The sequence below is a fragment of the Crocodylus siamensis genome, chromosome 5 (genome assembly GCF_052110815.1).
Source record: "Crocodylus siamensis isolate JL-2025a chromosome 5, ASM5211081v1, whole genome shotgun sequence".
Taxonomy (NCBI): Eukaryota; Metazoa; Chordata; order Crocodylia; family Crocodylidae; genus Crocodylus; species Crocodylus siamensis.
The window spans coordinates 130,816,233-130,841,048 of record NC_143399.1 but is presented as its reverse complement, the minus strand read 5'-3'; the positions used below and the strand labels follow the sequence as shown (position 1 = coordinate 130,841,048).

The 24,816-nt window shown below is 41.1% G+C and overlaps 1 protein-coding gene across 11 annotated transcripts in view; it reads left to right on the top strand.

Moving 5' to 3' along the window:
• The window catches only part of TRAK1 (trafficking kinesin protein 1), a 188,845-nt gene that overhangs the window by 128,361 nt on the left and 35,668 nt on the right, over nt 1-24,816 (top strand). For all 11 annotated transcript variants that reach the window (XM_090050378.1, XM_090050377.1, XM_090050375.1 and 8 more), the window contains 3 exons: nt 13,684-13,760; nt 18,056-18,172; nt 23,937-24,037. In XM_090050378.1, the coding sequence (XP_089906504.1) occupies nt 13,710-13,760; nt 18,056-18,172; nt 23,937-24,037 (269 nt within the window). In that variant the 5' untranslated portion in view covers nt 13,684-13,709. The remainder of the gene's footprint in view (nt 1-13,683; nt 13,761-18,055; nt 18,173-23,936; nt 24,038-24,816) is intronic.

The following is a 24,816-nucleotide window of genomic DNA, read 5'->3' as shown; positions in this document are numbered from 1 at the left end:
GTAGCAGTCCAAGTATCAGTCTCTACTTCCTTGTTGCTATGAAACTTGGAGGACGCTACCATTTAATTCTGAATACCAGGGGAGGAGAAGAGCTTTTTTTTTTTTTTCCCCAAAGTGAATTAATTTTTCTCTTTAAAAAAAAAAAAAAAAAAAGCTTTCAGCATACTAAGTCTTGTTTATTCAAAATGTGCAAATTGAGCTGTTATGATTTTAAAATAGTTATATTTACTTATCGGGAGCAATGTAATATATTTTCAGAAATTATGATACAGATGCTCCTCCCCTCCATTTCTTCTGTATGTTACAAAGCTGCTGTGCTAATGACATGTACACAGATTATCACCTAGTACTCTTAGTTGAAGTATGCTGGCTGACAAGGATGGTACTTGCTCCGTAGGGACTTTACTTGGGTTGTTATCTCTCCAATGGGCTGGCTTGCCATCTCCTTGGGGACTGACGTGTGGGACAGTTTCTGCCTTGGGATAACTTTAGCAATGTCATTAAATGAATCAGTAAATGAAGAGGAGATCTTTGAATATGACTGTAAGAATGAATGTGAGAGCGCACACAGGTTTAACTATGAAAACCTTGATATCTTGGAAGAAGGTACTTAAAGTTTTAAAGAGACTAAATATTTAATGCTAACATTATATAACCTGATGTAGTTAAAGTGAGCTAAATAGTTTGTGTGGTTTTACATTTTGGACTTTATTTGGTTTGATCAGCTCCTGAATATTGTAGAGAAACTGCGCTATTAGTCTGAGTAAGATCGTTTCCAATGTTGTATATGTCTTTTCGGAAGTAAATATAGCCAACCTTTGTAGCCTAAGTCAGTAGTAATTAGTTAATAGTAAATGGACTTTGGAAAATTCTTTTTTCTTATCATCTTTCTCATGGAAATGCAAAGATATGCATCTGTGTGTAAAATTATGGGGGTTTTCTGACATGGAGCAGAAGTTTTCCATTTTAGTTAATTGCAGTGGGTTACTTTAGTAGATTGAATGAAAGAACAAAGCTAGAACCTTCATACTTAATAAAGGACATGGACAAAAATATTTATAATGAACTCGGATCTCAAGAGTGTCCGATCGTAACATCAGACAAAGGTATCCCTCTCCCATTGCAGTTGGTGTTAATGCTGTCAGGTTGGATTTTTGGTATGGATTTCTCAGCCATTGTAAAGACAGTATATTGGAGCTGTAGAACAGAGGAGGAAGACAGTTAGTATTCCTTTAGCTGGAGTAGTCACTTGAATGACAATTAAGTGTTTGCCTTGTGTGCCTGATACTCTAAGGTAAAATGTACAGTTGGTATCATCTTGCATGTCACAGATATTCCCTCTGAAGCAACAGGGGTGTTAAGGAATGCTGGTCCCTTGAAAAACTCTATCAAACCATAATGTTGTCTAAAGACTGTGGAGGAAGTTAGGAGTGGAGAAGACTGAATTAGTAGATGTGGGAGGGGGTCTTAGGCAGAAGTCTGTTAATGTGGCCTCAAAGGTGGTCTAAAAAGCAGAACATCCATGTCAAACTCTAGTTTATTTTAAAAGATTTTTAAAAATGGGAGGGGGAGGGTTAGTGTTTGAATTCTTTAGGTGTAAGTGTACTTAATTTGTTGATTTTTCAAATGGGTGGTGGGTTCTTCTTGGGTTTTTTTGTTTTGGTTTTTTTAGAATAAAGTGTGTGCTGCTTGTGTTTTTAATAATGTTTTTCCGTACCTGACTTTCTCTGCTATGGGGCTGAAAGAGAAGCTTAAGATGTCCATTTGTGCCTGCATGTATTTCCTTCAAAAAAATTTTTAAAAAGGTAAAAACAATTAGAAGCATGCACCTATGTAGTTATGGTATCTGACTCATACAGTGGACCAAACTGAGCCCTCACCGCTCCAGTATGATTAGGCCGTTCTGGGAGCTGTCTGTCTTTTGTCCATATGGGGCATGATATGAAGATATTATAGATATTTAAAAAAAATAAGGAAAGAAAAAAAAATCTGATCTAAGATTTGTAGTCATGTCTATAGATATAAATACATTAAATAGTCACTGTATCTGTAGAGCATAAAAACAACAAATTCTTGTAAGAGTGCAGTGGTTGAGCAAACAAATTCTTGTAAGAGTGCAGTAGTTGAGCAAGGAAGCAAGAGGAGAGCTGATAGAGACTTAAGCACAAAATACCATGATGAAAAGTACAAACATCCAAAATATTTCTTGTAAGCTAGAAAGAGGAGAATCAGACTGGTAGCATATAATGCCATAGGCATTTTGTTATCTTCTTTATTTCTAAAGAAATTTAGTAAGAAAAATGAGGGAGAGGAAGAAGAGAATGGGTGTCCAACCAAAGAGTTTTTGTGATTTCTATTGCGCACCTGAGTGCATGAACACTTTGCCAATGCTTCTATTAGACTACAAGGATCATTTTGGCACTGTGAGTGGTATAGCTCATGCGGCAGCCTTCAGATATGATCTATTGATTGACTGCTTTCTGGTCTCCTCTATAAAGACAAAAATATAAAAGGCAGTTTTCTGTGTTTTATCTTATGTACTAAGCAATTTGTTGTGTGTACCTCTAAACCAGTGGTGCTCAACATTTTGGCACCGCAAGCCAAATAAATGACATGGAGCTGATCTGCAGTATAGACTGGTGCTGGATTATGCCAACGTGGCCTCAGCTGGCTCCTACATACTGGGGTCAGGCCCCATGTTGGGCTCTTGGGCCCCAGATCTCTGCACCACCCTGTTATGCCAGGAGTGGACCTTGCATCTTCCCTGTGTTCCAGGATTGGGCCCTGAGGGTCCGTGCCTCCCTTGCCTGGCCCTGCACACTGGGATCAGGCCCTGGGATCCCGTGCCACCCTTGCTTAGGCCTGCATGCCAGGATCAGGCTTTGCACACCAAATTTAGCTCACAGAGCCACAGCCTGCAAGGCTCCCTACAGACCTGTAGACCAGAGTTGAGCACCCTTACTCTGCAAAGTGTGGGTATTGTAAAATAGTGGTCAATACGTTGACTTTGGTTTTATCAGGAAATGAGAAGGTTTCAGAATGCTGTAGTGATTTTGTGTGCTGATTGATGGAATTTTGTATAGTGATCACTGTGTTTAGAGACTGTTCCACTTTTAGAAAATTGATTCCTATCATAAAGGGTGTTTCTAAGCTTTATACTTGATACTGGGGTTGTCAGATCTGGCTGCAACTAAAAAGTCTTGGATCCTTCTTTTTAAAAGCAGAAACAAACTTCAAAACTCTTTTTTTTCAATACCACTTCTCTTCAAGAAAAGATTAATTTCTGAGTGCCAAGTATAGCCTAATATTTTGACAGAGGCATCTTAATATTACAGCTGCATGCAGAAGCCTCTATCATAATCCTGTCTGCATTGTATTATTCACTGAGCAAATAGATGTTACGATTTGGCTCAATTTTTTAAAATGATTGGTTACTTTTTGGTGCCACAGTGTTTTTAGGGCTTAATTCTAACTTCCAGAAAATGTTAAATACCCATTTACTAAACATTCAGCTTCCTTACGTTGTTCAAGACTGGATCCTAAGCATTCAGGCTGAGAATATCTATGCTGGTTTTTGACAACAATGGCTTCTGTTCCTGTCGCAAAGAGCTGACTACCTAAGAAGGGAAGTGAAATATGTGAGAGAGGGATTTAATGTACACTTGCAGTTTAAATTCTTGAAAATGTAAGGAAGTCATCTGGAAATTATCTCATCTACACTGAAATCATTAATTTTTTGATTTCTTAAAGGTATTGCAGCACAGACAGTTCTTGATGAGAAACTGAAAGAAGCTTAGCAGCTTTTGAATACTTTTATAGAGGGCTTTGCATGAGGTCCAGTGCGGTCATGAGAGAAGTCTAGTTGCACCATTGTGGTTTGACTTGCTTTAAGTGCCCTGAGGGACCTGCATTGTTCACATGTAGGTCTGATTCAAGAATCTCACTGATCTGTAGGTCTGGTTGAAAAGATCATTTTAAGGTAACTGTCAAAATTGGTGATTTCCTAAATTAAACTCTGTTAAACAGTTTTCTGTTGCCGAGATCTTCAGAACGACAATGGAACCTTGAGTGCCAAATGCAGGAAAAAAACCCAAATTTAAGTGAAGTGGTATCATCTTTTGTTCTTACTTCTTAATTTAGGGTTGGCAAGATATGACCCGCAGGCTGGATTTGGCCTGCCAAGAGATTTTGATCAGCTAGGGGCACATTCCATGGCCCTGCCCAGCCCAGGCAGCCTGGGCTGTGGCACGCGGGGCCAGTCCTGCTGCCCTGGGTGGACAGCTGAGCTGGGGCAGTGCAGGGGCTGAGCTTGTTTCCTGGCTGCCCCCACAGTGGCAGCTTCTTCTAGCTGCCCCTGCCAGTCTCTGCTGCTGGACTAGCCCTGTTGCCAGAGCAGCCCAGCTTGTCCTCCCCACACCTACTGTTAACAGGTGCCGGATGGAGCGGGCGGGTGTGGTCTCTATGGAGATGAGCCTGAGCAGGGTGTGCTCATCTGGATGGATGGGATGGGATGGGGCCGCAGGCAGGCAGGGAGTGATGCCCAGGAGTGGGATGCCACTCCATGCCTGTCTGCAGTCCGATCCCATCCTCTTAGCAGTGGGTCCTGGCTGGTCTCTGGGAAGACCCCGGCATCACTGGGCAGTGACAGCACAGGGCCAGGTCCTGGGGCAGAGCCTCAATCCACTCCCTGCATCTCCCTGCCTGCAGAACCACAGCCCATTGCAGGGACATGCAGGGAGCAGACAGTGGCCCCAGTCTCGCACTGTCACTGCCCTGCAATCCTGACCCCGGCCCTGGCCCCACCTACCCTCTCCTGCTCTCAAATGCTGCTTGTCATCTGCCTGGGGCCCCATCCCTTCTGCCTAGCCACTTGAGGAGTTTTGGTGAGCTGTTGTGGGTTGGTTGGGGGGTGAGCTGTTGTAGGCCAGCTGACCTGGCCCACAACAGCTCATTCAAACTCACTAAGGTGGCTTTTGGGCCCAAATAATTGTCCTTTCCTGTGTTAATCCTGTTCTTGTGCTGCCAAATTAGTTCAGGCTTCTGATCGTGACACTGATGGGAATAAGTAGGAGGGGTTTTCTGGGTGTTTTTCTTTGTCAAGTTCTAGTACACTAAATGTACCAAATGAGAACTCTTAAGAGTATACATCCTCTGTTTCAGAGAAACTCTTCAAAATGGCTACTATCACAAGCCTTGGCATATTCACTTTCCCTGTACTTACACTGTTTCCCAAATTTTTTGTCCATTTGAGAAGAAGTAATGCATCAAATTAAAGCTGTGCTCTATTTGAGACTGGTATGAGGACCTAGATGGTCAAATACTCGCCAAAAGAACTTGCTAGGAAACTCCTTTTTTTTAAATTGCAGATTAGCTAGGAAAATTAATCTACAAATGTCAAAGAAGAATACAGTTGTTTCTTAATATTAAAATTAATTTGCAATCTTTACAGTTAAACTAACAGCAGACAAGAATGTGACATATCTGTGTTAGTGTTTCTGGTAGAGTTCATTATTACTAGTGAAAAAAATAGCTATTGTATCAGTTTGCTGGCTGAGTACAAGGTACCACTTTACTATGTTCCTTCTAATCTCTTCTTAGCATTTGCCTATGCTGTAACTTGACAGTGGCTAGGTACTTGGTAAATTGTGATCACAGTTTTTATACTTGATCATCACGGATCCAGGTTTTCCATTTCCAGAAAAATGGGGGTGGGGGACCTGGAGTCCCTCTCTTACCCAAGAAAAATGTGGAGTTTCATTTTAATGGAGAAACACAGGGATTTTGCATTTTTGCAAAGAGCTCTCTGCAGGCTGGCAGAATTCCAGCCTGCAAGGGGTTGGAGGGGGAGTGAAAGGGCGGTCAAGCAGGGGGCATCAATTGCATATACATGCACATGGCCACCAGGCAGCCTGGAGAGCAGCTCCCACAGGCAAGTCTGGTGGAGGGGAGGATTAAGGCCCCCCTAGGAAGGCGGAGTGAGCTGGGAAGGACTGGGGTTGTGAGCAGGAATACCTGGCCACAGGGCCCCAGCAGGGAGTGGGACGGCCACGGGTGGTTCGTCTGGGGTGGTTCGTCTGACTTCCTGCCACTGCACTGACTCCCAGGGAGGTCAGGGGGAACCCATGCCCCCCAGATCTATATGCGTGTTGGATGCAGGCTCAGCACAACAGGGCAGGCTCAGCACAACAGGGCAGTGCGGAGCCTGGTGGGGAAGCTGCTTGCTGCTGTGAGCTCCACGCTGCCCTGACAAGGTGTTCCCAACCTGCCCCGCAGCAGTGAGGGTGGCAGTGAAGAGTTGTGTCCCTTGCTGCTGTGGGGCAGGCAGAGGGCTCATTGCCAGGGCAGTGCAGAGCTTGTAGCAGCAAGAAGCTTCCCCACCCGGCCCCACACTGCCCTGCTGCATTGGGTCCCACCTGCTGGGCTGCAGAGGCTCCAGAGGAGGGCAGCAGGGTGGGGAGCCCAGAGCCCATGGCAGGAACCCCCCGCCTCCCTCCCCGCACACACATCTGGGGGGCATGTGCCTCCCTATTCCCCTGGGAGCATACACAGCAAGAAGCAGCCAGTTCCACCCCCTGCCTGAGCCTGCAGCAGGCAGCCCACAGCCATTCCTCCACGGGCTCCGCTCTGGCCATGCTGCCCATGATGGGGGAGAGCCAGGCTCTGGGCTCTGCTCTGCCATGGCAGCCAGAGCTCAGGTGCTCCTGTGGGGGACAAGGGACTGTAGACCTGGGTCTCGGGCTTCATAGTCCTGGCAGCTGGGGCCCCCTCCAACAGGGCTGGAGGAGGCTGGGGCCTGTAGGTATAGTGAGGGGTACCAGCAGGGCTGGCGGAGGGTGTGGCTTGCGAGTGAAGGGCCTGGAGCTGTGTCTCTGAGCTAAGGAGGTGGGGGAACTTTAATTTTTCACAATAAAAAACCAAAATCAAATGCCAGAATGTATAGGTATTTAGAATTTATTTTATTATAGTGACTGAGGCACTGCTAGGCCTCTAAATGGCTTTTAAATGGTAAATATGTCAATAAAACATTGTGTTCAATTGATACATACATATATATACATGCATACATATATATAATGGTATTTCATTGTAATCATGGATGGGGGGCATTAATTAGAGAATTTGCAGTTTTTTTCTCAGAGAAAACCAAGATCCCTGCTGATTTATAATAGTTTCTTTGCCACCTAGTGTTTTGCTGCACCTATTGCCTCTGTTACCTCAGGAGTGAGAGGAAAGAGGCTGCAGGAACTGAGGAGCTATGTAATCTTGCTTTTATTGGCTTGTTACAATGTGCACAAAAATGCATGCCTAAAGCTCAGAGTCCCCATAACAATAAGTTTAAAATACAGCATACAGATTTATGCAGTCATTCCCCCAAAACACTGCCTGTGTAGCGACACAATTGAAGTGTCAGTCCCAGGCCAGCTGGACTCATCACTCTTCCTTCTCCTGAAAAGTCAGGGAAAAAGAAATAAGACCGTTTAAAGCTGAGCTGGTTTGGATCAAAATGGAGGATGGCAGTGAATTCCAAAGAGGATCAATGACTTCAGTTGTGAGGGCAATATCTGTGGCAAAGCTTGAAAAATTCGTTACTCGCTTGTCCGAAGACATCAGGAATTTTTTTTTTTATTTTGGCTAGTATGGGAATATAAACCATCTATAGCTATATAATTTAGGCTTCAATTTAAAATAATTTTTCTGTCATTTTAAGGTTTCATAAAATAACCTTCCAAGAGTGACACTCATGTAGACTAGTACAGTGCTGCATTTTTAGTCTTTCATGCCTTTTGTTGCTTATCCTTTGCTGAAAAGTAGCAAAGTGTAACGTATACAATCAGTCAGTTTTAATCTCTTTGGAGAATGTCATGTGTGCTCAGGCAATCACCTTTATGCTTTGAGATGACTTGGAGCAGCTACAGAAACTAGCTACAGCTATTTGTGAAGGAAGATTGCTCAAAAACAGAGGGTGGGGGAGAAATAGACTAGCAAACAGCAGTAGCTCCCAAACCTGTTGGACCAACAGAGCACTGTCAGTCCTCAGTTTTTACGGACCACCATATCCTGTTATCAAATGTTTCATAAAAAAGTGTGAGGGTATGGTACAATCTGTGGATCACTTTTTATAGCCTCATACACGACAGTCTCGAAACCAGTAGCATAGATCAGGGCCATCAAACTCCATTCAGTGCTGTGAGCTGGATCCAGACTACCCACAGTTGACTCTGGAACTGAAAGCATTAGTGGAGATGTCGCTCGGCTCCCCTTTCTGTGTTACAGTGGAGGGTTAGGTGAGGGCTTGGTCCTGCTCACATGGGCTGTAAGTTTGATACTGACAGTACCCTTGCCCCTAATTTATCCGTAGCAAGTTGGGGTGTTTTGACATTTGTGGGCATTATGCCTAGTAGTTGTACAAGTGAGTTGTTCATGCAGTTTGGATGACCCAGTTCTGTAGGCTGGATTCAGCCCACAGGGCTCAACCCCCAGCAGCTTCTGGAACCATGTTGGCACAGTGGCATTGACCCTATGGGTTCCAGAGCCACTGTACCCTGGCACTGACCAGACAAGAATTAGTTTGATAAAAGACACTTGAGAAATCCAAGGAGATCCATTACCTGAGCCTTGGCATCTTTTATCCATGCAGCTGCTGGAACTCCTATATTGTAGTTTGTGCATTGGGCTCTAATGGATGACCTACCTCTTTGGGCTGGGTCCTGCCCACAGGCTGTATGTTTGATACATCTAGCACAGGTGATCTTAGCACAGGTGATCTTTCCTTGCACCAGTCAAAGGCTTCAGGTGATGGATCTCCTTGGATCTCCCAAGTGTGTTTTACCAAAACTACTTCTTGTCCTTGCAATGATAGGACATTGGTATTGTCCTTGTCCCCTGCTTTACCTGTTACAAATTAGGTAGCTGTATAAGAGGGTTGTTCATGCAGTGTTAAGAAAAGGTTGGAGAAATGCTGTAGAGTTTGGATAGGGATGATGCTGCCTTGGGCAGGAGTGGAACTTAATGGAGCCCATTCCAGGCCTGCTTTTCTATGGAGGTCATAAACTAGAAAGATCCTTTATACTTCCAGCAGTATAGGTGGTGGTCATATTTACCAGACACCCATTAGTCAGAAGCACAAAAATGAATAACACTAAAATTGTTGTCATAAAATTGTTGCATTGTGGCACTACATAAAGGTGGTCTTATGAAGTCTGCAAAATGACATGTTACCTGTCCCATAGAGTTTACATCCTAATTCAAGAGGTATATGAGTATATAGCTCTCAGTCCATTTTGCAGCACCTGGAAGTCTGGCTGATAGCCTCAACAGAAAGGAGCTCTTTTTATTTATTTAATTTTCATCTAGCTGATTAAACATTTAGTAATTTTTTTCATTGCTTGCCAGATTTTGCTTTGGTTTTGGTTATAAACAGCATAGTATGTCCTTCCTTTCTTTGACTCTTGCAGGCTTAAGAAAAATAATGCCTCAGATACTTCACTTCATCTTGAAAGTGAGATCAGATCCTTGCTGCACACTTACTGCTTCCTACTGTCTTGTTCCTTGTTCAGATCCTGGCTTCATGGGTAATTTTACCACAAATTACCCCTGTGTACTGACTCTTTCCTACCTCCCTCCTCTTCTCCCCTCTCCCCCTCAAAAAAATGAAAAGGAAAAAAAAAGCATTTGGTCTGTGCTTTTAAAGACCTAGGTGATAGAAGAAGTTTGGAATCTGTATCAAATGTATTGTACATATAAAGTATTTTATGGGTGTAGCTCAAAAATCACAATTTTAAAGCAGAATCCTATATCCCAATTAATATTTTGTATTTGGATTGAAGACTTGTTAAAAGAAGTTCTCTCTGTTCATAAATTTACATTTTTCTTTGACTCATGAAATGTCAAGTGTGCAACTCAGCTTGGAAAGCAATTGTGAAAAATTGCTATATAATTCTTGGAATTCTGAGACACTTATTTCTCTTACATGACAGTAACTGCTCAATTATCTGACATTACTGTGAACATAAGCACAGTTATGGGTTCTGAAGTGTATTTTGTCTAAGGGGATGAAGGGGGAGGGTGGGTGCACATGTGCCTGTGTGAATGTCACTCCCTTGAGCAAAAATACTGCTGATTTACAAACATGGAAAAAAGAGGCCAGTAATTCTGCACTGTGAGTTTTATATTACAGTGCATTGTCCTTCATTTGCCCTTATTTTATCTTTACACTAGTGTTCCTAGGTTTGTGTTCATCAGGAACATGAGAACGTCAGAGACAATAAATCATAAATCATATGCCATTCATTGGGGAAATACATATTTTATTTGGCATTCTTCATTGGCAAGAGCATAAAATGTTTGCACAGGAGATGTTCACGTAATCATAGTAGGGTAGCATGTCCTTCTAGTTCTCCACAATTTTTGGTTAGCTGAGTATTGTCATACAGTCCATTTTTGACTTCCTAATATTTTTGCACCTTACCAGTGAAAAATTTTGCGTACTACTGTTTTTCTGTTTGTCTCTTAGTTTGTGTATTCTCTCCCTCTTGTCTCCCTCTCTCTCCACCCCCTCCAAATCTTTTCCTTGAGTAGAGCAGGGAGAGGAGGCAACCATCTAAGTCTCTTCATTTTGTCCTGTCAGCTTTCTCCCCTTTTGGTTGCCACCAGTTGCATTATACCGTGAAACACTGGAAGGTGGGTTTGTAGGTAGTTTAAGAACATGTAAATTAACATGAATATAATATGGTATATTTAAGCCTCCATTTTATTTTGGAAATATGCTGAAGGTGTCACAGTGGTGCAGAGAGGTCATTGGTGTTTGCTCATTTCCAGTGAGATCTATAAAATCATTGGGTACCAGGTTTACTATTGTTTGTTGCTTTTGGTATGTATTATAGTGTGTTTTCAAGAGTTTACTGGTTTGTTGTCATTGTCAAGGCTTAATTTTATATATATTCAAAGGGAAAGTTGGACTTTGACTACCCCATAACTATTTATAGTAAAATCATTACCGCCCCCCACACAGGTAAGTTTACTGAAAATAAAACATTTGTACCTTTCAAATGCAAAACACTTTTAGCTGTTATTTGACTTGGCATTAATTTTTAAATACCTGAACATGCTGATACCATGCTGTTAAACATTATATAGCAAGTTCTGAAGAAATAGTTGAGTGAGCAGCCTCACGTACCAGCTTTATCAGCCTTCCTTCCAATCAAACAACCTTACTTGCACTGTGGGAGCCACCATGCTTTTTCTCTAGTTGTTTAGGTTTTAAGATTGTAGATCGCCCATCACTAGGGTGGTGCCAAGTTGCTATAGTCACAATCAGTGGACCTGACACAACTCTTGGCATCAATTTAAAAATGAGTTAGTGACAGTCCCAAATATTGTATTACTGTTGTAACCAAAGGAACTGTGATGTGATAATAGTTTTGGAAAATAAAATGCCTGTCTGTGGCAGTATTTATAGTAAGCGTTTTTTGATGTTGATTTGTGCATCGATTGTATAGGAAGCTTGTTTTTATAGTCCCTCTAAACTTTTGCCCACAGGCCTTCTGAGGTCAGAGTCAATGCAAATCTGTTTCTTCCTGTTTAGTTTTCATGAAAAGATTCTCTGTGTAATGATTACCTCAGTTATCTGCTGCTGTGGCTCCCATTGTTTGTTAGTTATAAAAATCTATTTTAGTATTGATTAGCTAAAACTAAACCATACTGGCTGTGGTTTGCAAATACCTCTTGTTCTTGTTTATGTGATAACACTTTCATGCTGTGCTCCTTTTAGAACTATTTTGTACTTATGTCTTTGGAGTTTAAAGTTTTCACTGTAATGTTTTAAGTTGTACTTCCCAAGTTCTTGACTAAGTTTAGAGCGGTGTGATTTAAAGTTCCCGATCCATCAAGTTAGTTAACTAAGTGCAGGATTTGGCCCTAAAAGCACAATATAAAAAGTAAAGAAATGGACACCTTTATTTCTTTCTCGCTGTTGCTAGTGTTTATCATCTGTGATCTGTAAGCTAAATATCTCTTCTTTGACAAAGGTCAGTAGGGGGTTCATCAACTGTCAGTACTAAATTAGTATTTTGGTAGATAAGAAATATGTTGATCATTTTTGTCTTGGTGTATTCCTTCACTGTTTCAGGTTGCTAAGGGATTTGAGTGCCTAACTGTTAGTACTTTTGTTCACTGGTCTAACTGTTGTATCTCAGGTAAACTGTGGTGTCAGCTTTAGTTTCTTAATGCAAGCTTTGTAATGTAATTTGGACTATTTTTTCACTGAAAAAGCACTTAGGATTCTTTCACCCAAAGTCTACATCAGCTTTATCTTTGACAGTTTCAATTACTTTCAGTCTAAAGAAGTTTGCTTATAGCAGTCCCCTATCCAGAAATTAGTGTAATCAACTTATCTGACTTTACTACCTATTCCCCTTTTCCAGAAGGGTGTATTTTAAGGAATAAAAATACCAGTGGTGGCAGAAGGGGTGCATAAGACTGAGGACAGAAATGGTGCTGGGTGGGTGCAGAGCCATAGCCAGGCATTCAACATGGTGCATGTCCTGTGCAGAACATCCCTAGCCCCCCCCGCCATGTGCTAATTCCTTCCAGTTTGAGTTGGAGTCTCCCATACAATAGCACCCAGTGCCATGGCACCACTGACACCACCCTTGCCATAGTGCTGTGTGGTTGTCCCCTTCCCAACTCATACATACACACTCCTTTTTCCTATACATTGAAATACCAATAGTTTGGCTTTTTTATATTAAGAAGCCATAGTGACCCTGGTTCAAAGAAAAATTCTACAGCCAGACTTAACTTTCCTAAATTTTGCATCAGGGTGATGATACTGATTTTTGTTAACTTAAACAGAACCTGGCTTTCAATTACTTAAACTTTTTATTATTAGTATTATTAATAACTAATGTTTTTTGTGAAATGCCCTTGCTATTACGTGCATTATGAGGTGTATCCAGTTTAGGTCATTCAGAATCAAGATTGTGTGTACTTTGTGTAAATGCTATGGAGACTCATGTGGTAGAGCCCTACTGTGCCAATCTGCTGCTCTGATAGGACTAACCTGGGCAAGAAAATGAGAGAAGGTTCAATGTAAGGGTGCCATGAGAACACCTTATGTAGGCTGACATGCATTTTCCCCCTTTTTTAAATTCAAATGGTTGTACAAGTCCTTTTTTTGGTTAATTGCAATGATTCTCTAAATAATTTGAAAAGTAATAAGGTTTTACTATGACTTTTTTTCTTCTTCACTCCATGTTTTCCATTCTAGCTGTGAAATTCATGACACCTCACTTTTAAAAATTCTTTCAATGTGCATTGAATCAAAAGTAAATGTCAATATTATGCTCTAAATTTCTCCAGTATAAAATACTTTAAAATTTCCAAGTTGAGATTTATTCACAGGGCTCTAGTAATTTTAAGAATCTAATGTCTCCAGGACTTTAAAAAGTGAATAAGCTTTTTTTTGTGTATGTTTTTTACAAAAGTCTGATTTTATTTTTTGTTTGTTTGTTGTAATCATCTTAGTTTATTTAAGAATATTAACTTTCTTTTTACTGGTTTCAGCTTTAGGGAAAACTTTTTAAAAATGTAAACTTTTCTCTTTTGTATATATTTTCTTGGTTTTTGTTTGTGTTGAACTGAAATTGCCAGTATAACAGATGTTTACCTTTTGTTTTCCTACAGTTTTATGTGCTGAAAGAGTGGGCCAGATGACTAAAACATACAATGACATAGATGCTGTTACACGTCTTCTTGAAGAGGCAAGTGTTTCTTTACCCAGCAATTCCCATCCTGAGAGAGAAGTATTAAGGAGTCATCCCGTAACATGTAAACATAGAATACTTATGTTTTCCAACTTGCTAGTCAGGGTGAAGGAAATAGTTTAATTCTACATGTATACGTGTAATTCATAAGGGAAATATTTTTGTTAACAAAAGGTGCTCCATTTATTTATATTCGCTGTACAGATGCATTGCTTATGTGTTTGCACAAGGCTAAAGCAAATCTACTTGACTCTTACCAAATGCAATTAGTGACAGGCAAAACGTGGTTACACTGAAAGTTGGGCAGGGAAGAATGAAGTTTATATGCAGGCATATTATATTTAAAAAAAAATGGATAGTAAGTATTATAGATAGCATACTCCTGATTTTAAATAAAAACTAAGCTCCCAAGTCATTTTTAGTTTACTTATTTGTGTCTGAGTGGTTATAACCTTCAAAAAAGCATGTAGCCATTGAGTCAATGTATTCTTCCCATCCTGTCTCCCTAGGCTTTTCTTCTTTACATTCTGGTGCCTTTATTTTTAAAAATATTCTAGCACATCAGCTTTAAATAGTTATGATGGGTTACAGTTTTCAAGAAATGTGAGAGAGAAAAATGAACTACAGGATGGTATTTAAACATACTAAATGGCCTAATAAAATTGACCAAAGAGACCTGATTTAAAAGAAAAGTAAGTAATATATTTTCTCAGATCACATCTGCAAGGCATTGTTGAGATAAAGAATAACAATGTATTCTTATTTATAATCCCTGGAGGTTTATAAATAATGTTGCATACTATGAAGCTTTGAGTATAAGGACACAGCTACCATTTTATGCAGTGCTAGCCTGAGTATGTGAATTGGTAGAAAGGGTGAAGCATGGGCCTTAATGTATCTGGTTGAAGGACAGAGGCCTTTGTGCTTACTTGCATCTTTTTAAAGCAATTTTCCCCATGTATGTCCATATTAAGACTCTGATACAGCCCTTGAATGACTATCTGTTGATTACTGTTCTAATCCCTCCTATACTGTGTCTTCATGCTTCTTTCTGCTGATTTATTTTGCTTGCATTTGTTGGCCTGACTTTGTCAGCAGTGATTCTATATCTGGAAACCTACAAATATATTCTTGCTTCCTTTTATATGAGAATTTCTGATAGTCTCTCATAGCTTCAAAGGCAGGAGTAATTTGTTTTCTTTATTTAGGAACTGGACCAATCCAGAATTATTTCTAGCCAGGCTGGCTATTGAAAAGTGGAGATGTTTTCCCCACCACTTTTTTATTAGGGGCAGGTTTGAGTAATCTATATTTGCCCACACCTGTCTCTTCCTAGAGTACACACAGTCTGAGTTTGCGTTGATATCACAAGCAAGGTTCTGGGAACAGTGTCAGGGAATGCCCTGAGCCAGCTTTTTAAAGCAGTGTGCTTTCCCCTTCAAGAAGAAATTTTCTGTGGGTCATATGTAGAGAACCAATACACCAATATTTCTCAGTAAGGAAAATATTTATCAATATGTTGTTCATCAGGCCAAAATTGTAAGTACTCAGATACCATGACAAAATCCAGTCTGTCTTTTGTGTATGGATGCGATTATGCAGTCCCTCTCCTGTGATGGAGAAAGTATCCATCTGAATAGGTCTTAGGATCCTACGCTGCTGTTCCCACGTACAGCAGTTGAGGGTGGCTCCTTTCCTGCCATTATGCACATTAATGATATTTAGTGGGGGGAAGGGAAGGATTTTAAAGAAATGTTGAGTCTCTCCTCTCAGAAGGGACTACTCCAGCCTTATAGTCTGAATAAACTATGTTGCCTGGGGAGAAGATGAAGGGAGGGTATGGGAGACGAGTCTCCATGCCTAAGCGAGGGTGTTGGCATGGCTTAAGAGAGCTTTGTGCATTTACTTGAATGTAAGCTTTCTAGCCTCCTCAGCTGTTTCATAAATATGTTTGTAGCTGGGGTGCTTCTGTGGTTCCTGTTGTCATGGTATCTGAGTACTTACAATTTTAATACATATCCCAGTGATGTAGGAGACAGGATATCATCTTCATAGCCCCCAGTTTATTGCACAGACCTTATGAGTTATATGCAATTGCTTGTGCAATCTGTAGCAGAACAAAGAATTAAACCTAGGCTTCCTCACCAGGTACTAGAATCCTCACCACTGGCTCATCCTTTCTCTGGGTAATACTGTACAGTATGAAGATATGTTTCCCATTTTTGGACTTGTGCAGTGGGCCAGCTTGTATTTTTGGAGATGTTGGCTTGCTGCATATCACAAGTTCATTTGTAAGGCCTTTTGGCACTTGTGTAGTCTGGAAGTCCATGTGTCATTTTTGGCTAGAAAGAGCAGTGGGCTTCTAGTTCAACAATAGGCTTGGCCTCCTATATTGAGAACTGTTTGAAAACAATGGCAACGATCAGCTGCGTAACTCTTATTTATGCCTTATGGGCAAACTGTGTTGGTAAACACAATTTCTGCTTTTCTGCTGTTATTTTGAGTGGAGGCATTTGAAACTAAGTTAATTCAAACCCCTGTTGCTGGTGACTGATCACTGGCTTCTTTGCAGAAACTTTGTGTGAGTTACAGGCAATAAATATTAGTCATCAGTGAGTCCAACAATTGCAGGCCAAAGGAAACAAGTTACAAGGTGGATATTTTTCAGTGTATAACCTGAAAGGAACCAAATTAGCTTTCGTAAGAAGAAACTAAGCAAAAAAAAGAGGAAAATGGGAAAATGGCATCACTGCCACACACGGGTTTTTACATATCTAACAGGAAAACCAGTCTCTTATTTATAAAAGCACTCATACAGTATGGCAAAGTTATATGATACTCTGTAAAACACCTTTTTTCCCCAAGAGCTTAATCAAAAGCCTGATCTTCCAGAAAAGTGCACATCCTGCCACACCAAAGTTTCATGATCTGGTATGGCAGGATATGCAATTGTTGTTGTTTGGGATGAAATTCCTCACATCTCATTACGCAGCTGTTGGGGTGTGCATCTATCTGCGTATGTAGTTTGGAGCACAGGAGCTGGGGGTAAGAGAGTTCTGCACCACATGTTGAAATTAAAGTGCTATGCAAACCAGCCACAAAGCTGTTTTATATTTAATGTGGTTTTGTCATTTTATTGTGTGATAATTTGGTTGAATGTGTGGCACATTACACACTACTGAGCAAGTAGCCCATTTATTGTGCGATAAATGTAGGACTACTAGCCCTAGTGAGACTTACTTATAGGTTGTCTGATTGCTTGTGGGTGAGAAAGAGAGAGAAAAGTATAAAAAGCTTTTTCCTGTAGTTTTGAGTCCTTTAGAAAGAAGAGATCTTTGAATTAGTTAAACTGAAGAAATTAAGCACACCAGTCATGTAGGGTGACAGCCTCTGTTCCTGACCTTAGAAAAAAGTTCTTCAAGGTCAGGGTTGCCAGGATCTGGAATGGGCTTCCAAGGGAGGTGGTGCTCACCCCATCCTTGGGGGTCTTCAAGAGGAGACTGGATGGACACCTGGCTGGGATCACATGATCCCAGGTTTGGTGACCCTTTTCTTGCCTGCCAGGGCAGGGGGGTCGGACTAGATGGCCCACTGAGGTCCCTTCTGACCCTAGAATCTATGATAGAATATTGCTTAATTGCCCATTTCCATTCAGCTCTCTTAGATGTCCTTTTCCCTACCTTCCAGAACTATTGTTGGATCAACTCCTGTTTGCAATAGGCCACCTTCTCCCCTACCATAGATGGTGATAATAAAGCCTTGCAACTTTAACACAGTTGCTTCTTTTTTTCTGAAGCTATTGAAAGAAAAGATTTACTTGGTGACTGTGAATGAAAGTGATTCTACAGTTACTGAAATCTGTTTTATTTGAAGTGGAGCAATGGAGAAACTGCGAAATACAGTAGCTGAGAGATCCAAATGTGTTCTAACTGTTTTGTGCTATGTTTCAAAAGCCCTTAAAATACAATCCCAAGTGCTCCCTACAAGCCCTGTGCAAAAGTTCAAGAAGAAAATTTAACATGAATATTTTTACATTAAACCTCTAAGGCTGTGCTTTCATTTGTATAGTTCATTAACTAACTGTACATGTCAGTGTTTCTGAATTATGTGGGTATAGCCTAAGCAGAAATAGGACAAGAAAATGAACAGAAATTATTAGTTTATTTTTTTTGCAGAGCGTTCGTTCTTTTCTTTGTAGTGCAGATTTACTTTCCGTCCTCCTTGGAAGAGCCAGTTGTTTTCTAAGTGAACACAACATTTGAAATCAACCTTCTTTTCTTTCTATTTCACAGAAAGAGCGAGACTTGGAATTAGCTGCTCGGATTGGCCAGTCACTGTTAAAGAAGAATAAAACGCTAACCGAGAGAAATGAACTGCTTGAGGAGCAGGTAGAACATATCAGAGAAGAGGTAAGGACATATGCACACATGCTTTCTCTACAGCCAGTGGTGCTTTAAAAAAAAAGTCCTCTTTTGCTCAGTTTCATCTTGTGTGTCATTCATTTTCTTTGGGGTATATGTTGTAGCCATGTTGGTCTAAGGACATAGGTAGGCAAGGTTCCCTGGGTAAATCTGATATTTTTTTATTAGACCAATTCAAATAGTTGGAAAAATTATTCTTTGCAAGCTTCCAGCCGCAAATACCCTTAAAGATCATTAATATTCTTTGATCTTTTATGAATGATCATAGAAATGTGACTGACTGGTGAAATGTTGGTATGTAGGTTTCTGGAGTATAGCGCGTGCATAAATTTTGGACAGGAAGACGTGCTAGGATTTTGATACACATATTCTGTATGTGTGTGTGATTATAATGATGGTATAGAATATATAAAAACATTTAAGTATTCTTGTATTCTTGGAGTCATATTTGCTTCATACGGTGTGACAGAAATCTCATGCCTATTTGCCTATTTAATTTTATTCAGAGTAGTCCCAAGGATGAAAAGCCAGATGCAGTATAAAGCCAGATGCAGTATAATCCCAACTGAATCCATCTCAAACAGAACCATAAAAATGTCCTAATTACCCCATTTTAATACCACGCTGATGCATGTTAACTTGCTGCCCCAAAGGATTAGAAGTGAGTGCTGGGATTGGTCTGCAGGCTGGATCCCATGTGGGGTTAGTTCCCAGGTGTGACCCCATGTGTCTGAATCTGGCTGGACACTAGTCCATCCCTATGTGCCTGGATCCAGCCATGTGTCAGAGCAGTCTAGCATGCAGGGCCATTACCTGGCCTGCAGAGCTTCCCATGGAGCTGGAAACTTGTCAGCAGGGAAGCAGCAATTAATGCTACTACTGATTTTTCCAATGCCCAATTTCTGGAGAATCCCCATGGACCAAATGATATGGCTCTGCAGGCAGGATCTTGTCTGTGGGCTAGAGGCTGAGCACCATTGAGATTAAAAAAAAAAAAATGGGGCCATCAGAAAAATCTCTTTTATTCATAGAGAGAGATATATATAATAAAAATGGTGGTAAATGGAGATGCTCAAAGATTTTGGATTAAATGTGAGAAATGGGATTATAAACCAAGTGTGCATGAAGGACTCATACATGTGTAATAAATGGGAAATATACTGTATAGGAAAGTGATCTGCTATGGAGGGGGGGAAAAACAGATTCCTTGCTCACCTTCAGTTGTGTGGCAGTTGAACCACACTATTACCAGCCTTTTTGGAGATGAAGGAAAAGAAGTTGGCACCACTAAGATATTGCAACTTTTTCAGTGGGACCACATACAGAGTTTCCACCAAGATGCAGGGATTAAAAGCCAGGGCAGTTTTGCATGAAGGAAATCTTAGGCTAGTTCTAATAATTTTTGTAGCTTTCTTTGAATCTTGTATACTTGGAGCCATAATAGCTAAACCAACAGGCTGTACAGAGAGAGATAATAGTCCCAATAAATATTTTTTAATTATCTAAACTGTTCTTAAAATAAACATTTTTTTTTATTTGCAGTGTATGACACACTTCCATATCAGTTTGTGGCATAAAATAGAAGGACTTTGCTTTAGCACCTGTAAGGCATGACGTGTATCAGGGTATTTCTACATAACTACTGTCATGCCTGTTTGCACTGCTGTGAAGCATGCTCTGCCCTTCTTCTCCCATTCCACATAGGCCAAATCCCAGAAATAGCAGTCCTGAGTTAGCACTAGTAAATAGTAAATATTCCCAAGTTAGGGAGCCTGAGAGTAGCACTGACAGCCTGTTAAGGTTTGCTGCAAGGCTGTTAGGTTTTTTGGTTTTGGGAGTTGGCATGCAGGGAGGGATTGAGAGAGGGGTGTGCTTCATGGATCTGTACCTGGGCACAGCCTGGAGGTAATCTAGATATATTCTGACTTGCAGTGTCTTCCTACTTGTAGGTAAGATAGGAATGCTTCCAAGCATGCTAATAAAATCTCAAAGCCACATCACTGTGGCCCTGCCATTTGTCACACACACATTGTCTTCACATATGTTTGTGGGCATAAGTAAAATACATAGATTGTACTTGCATGCATGTGTGTATGTGCTGGCCTCCCTCCCCGTCCCTCCCCCCCCATGTGAAACAAAACTAATAATTCAAGTACAGTCTGTGATCATGATAGGATTACTGTTATGATGTCTTTAACATACATGATTTAGGCAGTTTTATTCAAGGTGGATCCTTTTACCCCATGGATTATATTTTGCCCTACTTTAGCCTTTTTAGATGAAATGTCTCTACCTACAGCAGCCTTTCTTGGATGCTTCCTCAAGCTAATTTGAATGTTCATTTCTTCTTCTAAAAACAGACAGAACGTTTCCCTTCTCAGTTTGATTTATTTGCTAACAACAAGGATTTCTTTAGGGTGACATCTTTTATTGGACCAACTGCAGGGGTGGGTTAAAGTTAGACAAGCTTTCAAATGTAAATCATTCTTTCTCAGGTCCCTTGCCTTTGAATGCATTTAAAAAGCATGTCTAATTTTATCCCAAGCATGTAGTTGATCCAATAGACGATATCACTCCTAAAATCCTTGCCTCTTGTATAATTCCTGGATCGTTATGACTACAACACCAATCAATCTGCCATCTAATTGTTACTAATTTCTGCCCGGTATTATACTTTCCAGTAAAATTAAACTGTGGAAATTTGAGATTTGCATCTGCTGTATGACATTAGAAAACAAAAGGCCGGGTACACTGAAGCAAACACCGTAGCTTAACTCTGTGCATGGTAGACCGTTGCCCTGCTGTTTCAGAAATATTTACCAATGGCTTAAATATTGTATTGAACAAAAGTTTTGGTTGTAAATTGCTTTCATTGCGGAAATAACTCTTCAGATGGTCCAAGAGCTTCTGAAGTAAAGCCTGTCTCCCTGTCTCAACTTAAACCTGTCTGCTTTGAAATCTGATCTAAGAGTCTCATCTGTGGAGGTTCTTAGTTGGTAGAGAAATTTATCTGATCTAAGAACCAGAGTAACACAAACTGTCAGTCTGGATTAGAGTAGAGAAGGTTGCTAGGTCTTTGCACTCTCTTTTCTAAATTGCTCTGTTTACTACATTGCTTAATCCTCTTCAACTTCTTCGTCTAGTTATCCTTTCTATGTGCTGGAAGTGCAGTGCTTCCAGTACAATTCATTGTCAAAATGAGGTTTTCTCTGATGGTTAAAGTTGGCAGAAAAAAATACTAATCTAAAAAAAAATATCTAACAGTGAAAGGTACAACAAAAAATAGATGCATTTGCTATGTAGACCTTTGCATGGCTGTTGTCAGCATATACGAATAAAGGACATGAGACCACTGTGTATCTTCATTGCTTTATTTGCAACCTAGCCAACAATTAGAGCTACAGTGTAAATAATGGGCCTCATTCTTTAAACCCTTACTTATAATGAATGTAAGGACTGCACAAGAGTAAGGACCTTATAAAATCATCCTCTATTTTCAACTCAACTCTTTCTTTTCTATTTCTTTACCTGGGGGGAGAGATCCTGTTTGCCCCTTTCTTGGCTTCTGACATCTGTGATGACTGTCTTGTTGGCTGTGGTAGGCTGGATGCAGCTGTTTTCCAGAAGTGATTGACACCACTGAATGAGATGCTCAGAGGTGGGAGGAAAACATCCAAACCCCCAGAATCAAGTAAAATCCTAGGAACTGAGCATGCTGATCAGCCAAGGATCTCAGATCAAGCTTGATTCCTGGAATCTTATCCTGTGTTTCCTAATGCATTAGGATCCACTTTGGGGGAGTTGTAAGGAGGGACTAAAGGTCTTCAAATTGGTATGTGTCTGTAATGAGTCCTGTAGTTTTTAACGCACAGCATGCAAGATTTGCTGTTCTTAATTAGAGTGCAACTGAATGCTTAGTGTAAGGCTGATTTTGATGTCCCTCATGCTAGAGGGACTCTACTGACTTTGCTAAAGTTAACCTGCCTTACACCAGAATGAGAAGAGAATTGGGCCCAGTGTAGTCTCTCCAAAGCTTACTTTATCTGTCTTGTCTGAGTTCTGTCTATTTGGTTCTTGGAGAGAATGAAGATTCAGAGTATAGGGGTAGGTTGAGAGGAGATGCTGAGACTGCCATTGAAGCTCAAACAAGAAAATTCACTCAGATTATACTGTCAGAGAATATACAGAAAAAACACTTCCATATACTTTCTTGCATGTTAAAATGTGCATCTCAAGAGGGTCTCAGTTTAGCAAGGTGCTTTAGGCCAAAGCTAAATGTTTAGATTTGTGAGTAGTTCCATTGAAGTCAGTGGCTGTGTCCAGATGTGCATGGACATTTGGTTCCCTGGAGACAACTAGCAGCGGCACAAGGTGTGCTGCCACTAGTTGTCCTCGGGGAGTGCCTGTGTCTTGCATGCGCTGGTGCGTGGCAAGTTACCCTAGGTGGGGCAAGGGAGACTGGCTCCAGCAGCCTTATCTGGACTCCTGGGGCCCTTCTGGGGCTGCAGCAGTGGTGATCCTGCTGCATGGAGCCTGTCTAGCAGAGGAGTGCAGCTCTGACCAACCAGGCCCTGGCCTCAGGTGCCATGCACTGCCACTGTGTATGCAGCTCTGCAGGTTTTTTTGCCCCCTGGATATCCTTTGCAGCATGGAGAACAACAGAATGTATGGTATGTAGCACTGCAATACTTGGGTAAATTGTGGTGTTTAATTCATGTCCAGGGGAACATGCATCTAAAACAAGAATCAATATAACAGATGTTAACTAAAGATGTATTTACCAGTGATAATCAGCAATAGGCCTGGCATACCATTCACACTAAAGCCTGCTTGAACAAATGGGCATTGTACAGTGTCCTAATGGTTAAGACACTTGGGGTCTGGTCATGTTGTATAAGAGCAGATTAACTAAATGTTTTGCCTTTCTCCTTAGGTATCATCAATAATGATGCTAATTAAGTGGTGGCATTAACGTCTATTGCAAATGCACTGCAATCAGATTTTTCCATTGAGGGCTTAATTTAAATCTGTGAGGATGAAGAAGTGTTGTTCTCCAATTATTGTCCAATTTGACCAGCAGGCTGTTTTTGACCTGTGATGAAGCACAGTGTGGAAGAAAGCTTTTGTGTTTGCAGAGCTAACTATTACAGGGAAGAAACATACCCATTTACTTTGAAACTTGGTGTGTTTGTTCCAGTAGACATAGGACTCCTTGATACTGTTTCTGCTGAATTGTTTTTCAGAGAAGAAATACCCTCTGAAAACCAATGCCTTGTATTGTATTTGGAGGCTAATACAAATCATTTGGAATAATGATTTCCTGTGGCCAGAACTGTTAAGCAGTGGAATTGTCACATTTGGTATTACACGAAGCATCAGAGTGCTGCCCAAAGAGAACCCTATTTTGAGGGCCCTACATTCTCCAGTTGGATCAGTCAGTCAGGAATAATTGTGGCAAATGTCTAAACCAAATGGTTACAATCTTCACATCAAAAACAAATGAATCTGAACCTGATTCACACCCACAGTCCGTTGTAACACCACTGAAGTCCACATGGTCTCACTGATACAAATCTGGAGCAGTGCAGTAGTGAATCAGGTTCAGAGTATGAAATAGTATGTCTGGAGCACACTAGTCCCTTGACTAGTCTGATGGAGGTGATTTGCGTATCAAATGAAAACTAGTGATTTTGCTATTAAAAATATGTCTGGGAAGGAAGCGATAGACCTTAACCCCTTTCTTTTTGTATAGGTTTCTCAGTTGCGCCATGAGTTGTCCATGAAGGATGAGCTGCTCCAGTTCTATACTAGTGCTGCTGAAGAAAGCGAGCCGGAATCCATCTGCACTACACCGTGAGTTATCATACCAGAATGGGAATGAGACTTTTTGGTGTGGGTCTGTACAGGGAGTCTCTGAATAATGTTGATACCCTTGTGGGGGATCAGAGAGGGTCAAATAGAATAGAACAGTAGGAGCCAACCTTTATGGCAGGCATGCCCTGTATCCTTCCTCAGTATCAGTCTGATCCATTTCCCTTATCTGATGTACTGTTCAGCTTTTGGTCCCTGCACTGTGCTCCCCAACCAAGCTGCTGCTTTGCTTTCTTCTCCCTGCCCTGTCTGCCACGATGCTGGCTGTCACATCTCCAATCTGTTATGTGCCCCACACAGAGGTTGCCTGTGCTGATTGTAGCACCCACGCCACAGGTTGGCTACCTCTGGACTAGAACAAATGAAGTTGGGGCTATAACTCTAAATTCCCATCTTGCACTGCCCACTCATACTGTTAACGGTTTGTGTCAGAGCAGCTGCGCTGATTCCAGTGTAAGAAGGGGGAAGAAAGGAAGCCAAAGGCCAAGGATATACTGTTCCATAAGCTATTACAGTTGCATTGGCCTGGACTGGTCCACAGGGTCACAAGTCAGTTCTGTGTTCCACCCCTAACTTTCACATGGCAGAGCTGTGTGTAAGGGCAAATAGAGCTCAGTGTTGGAAGGATAACCTCCATATTCATGCTGTTATGTCTGGAAAAGGCTGGAGGAATAGCTAAAAATGCCATGCAGTGTTTGACAGAGAGAGGAGATGAAGCATGGTTCACAGTGTTTGCCAGGCAGTTAGCTGCTTCATTGCAG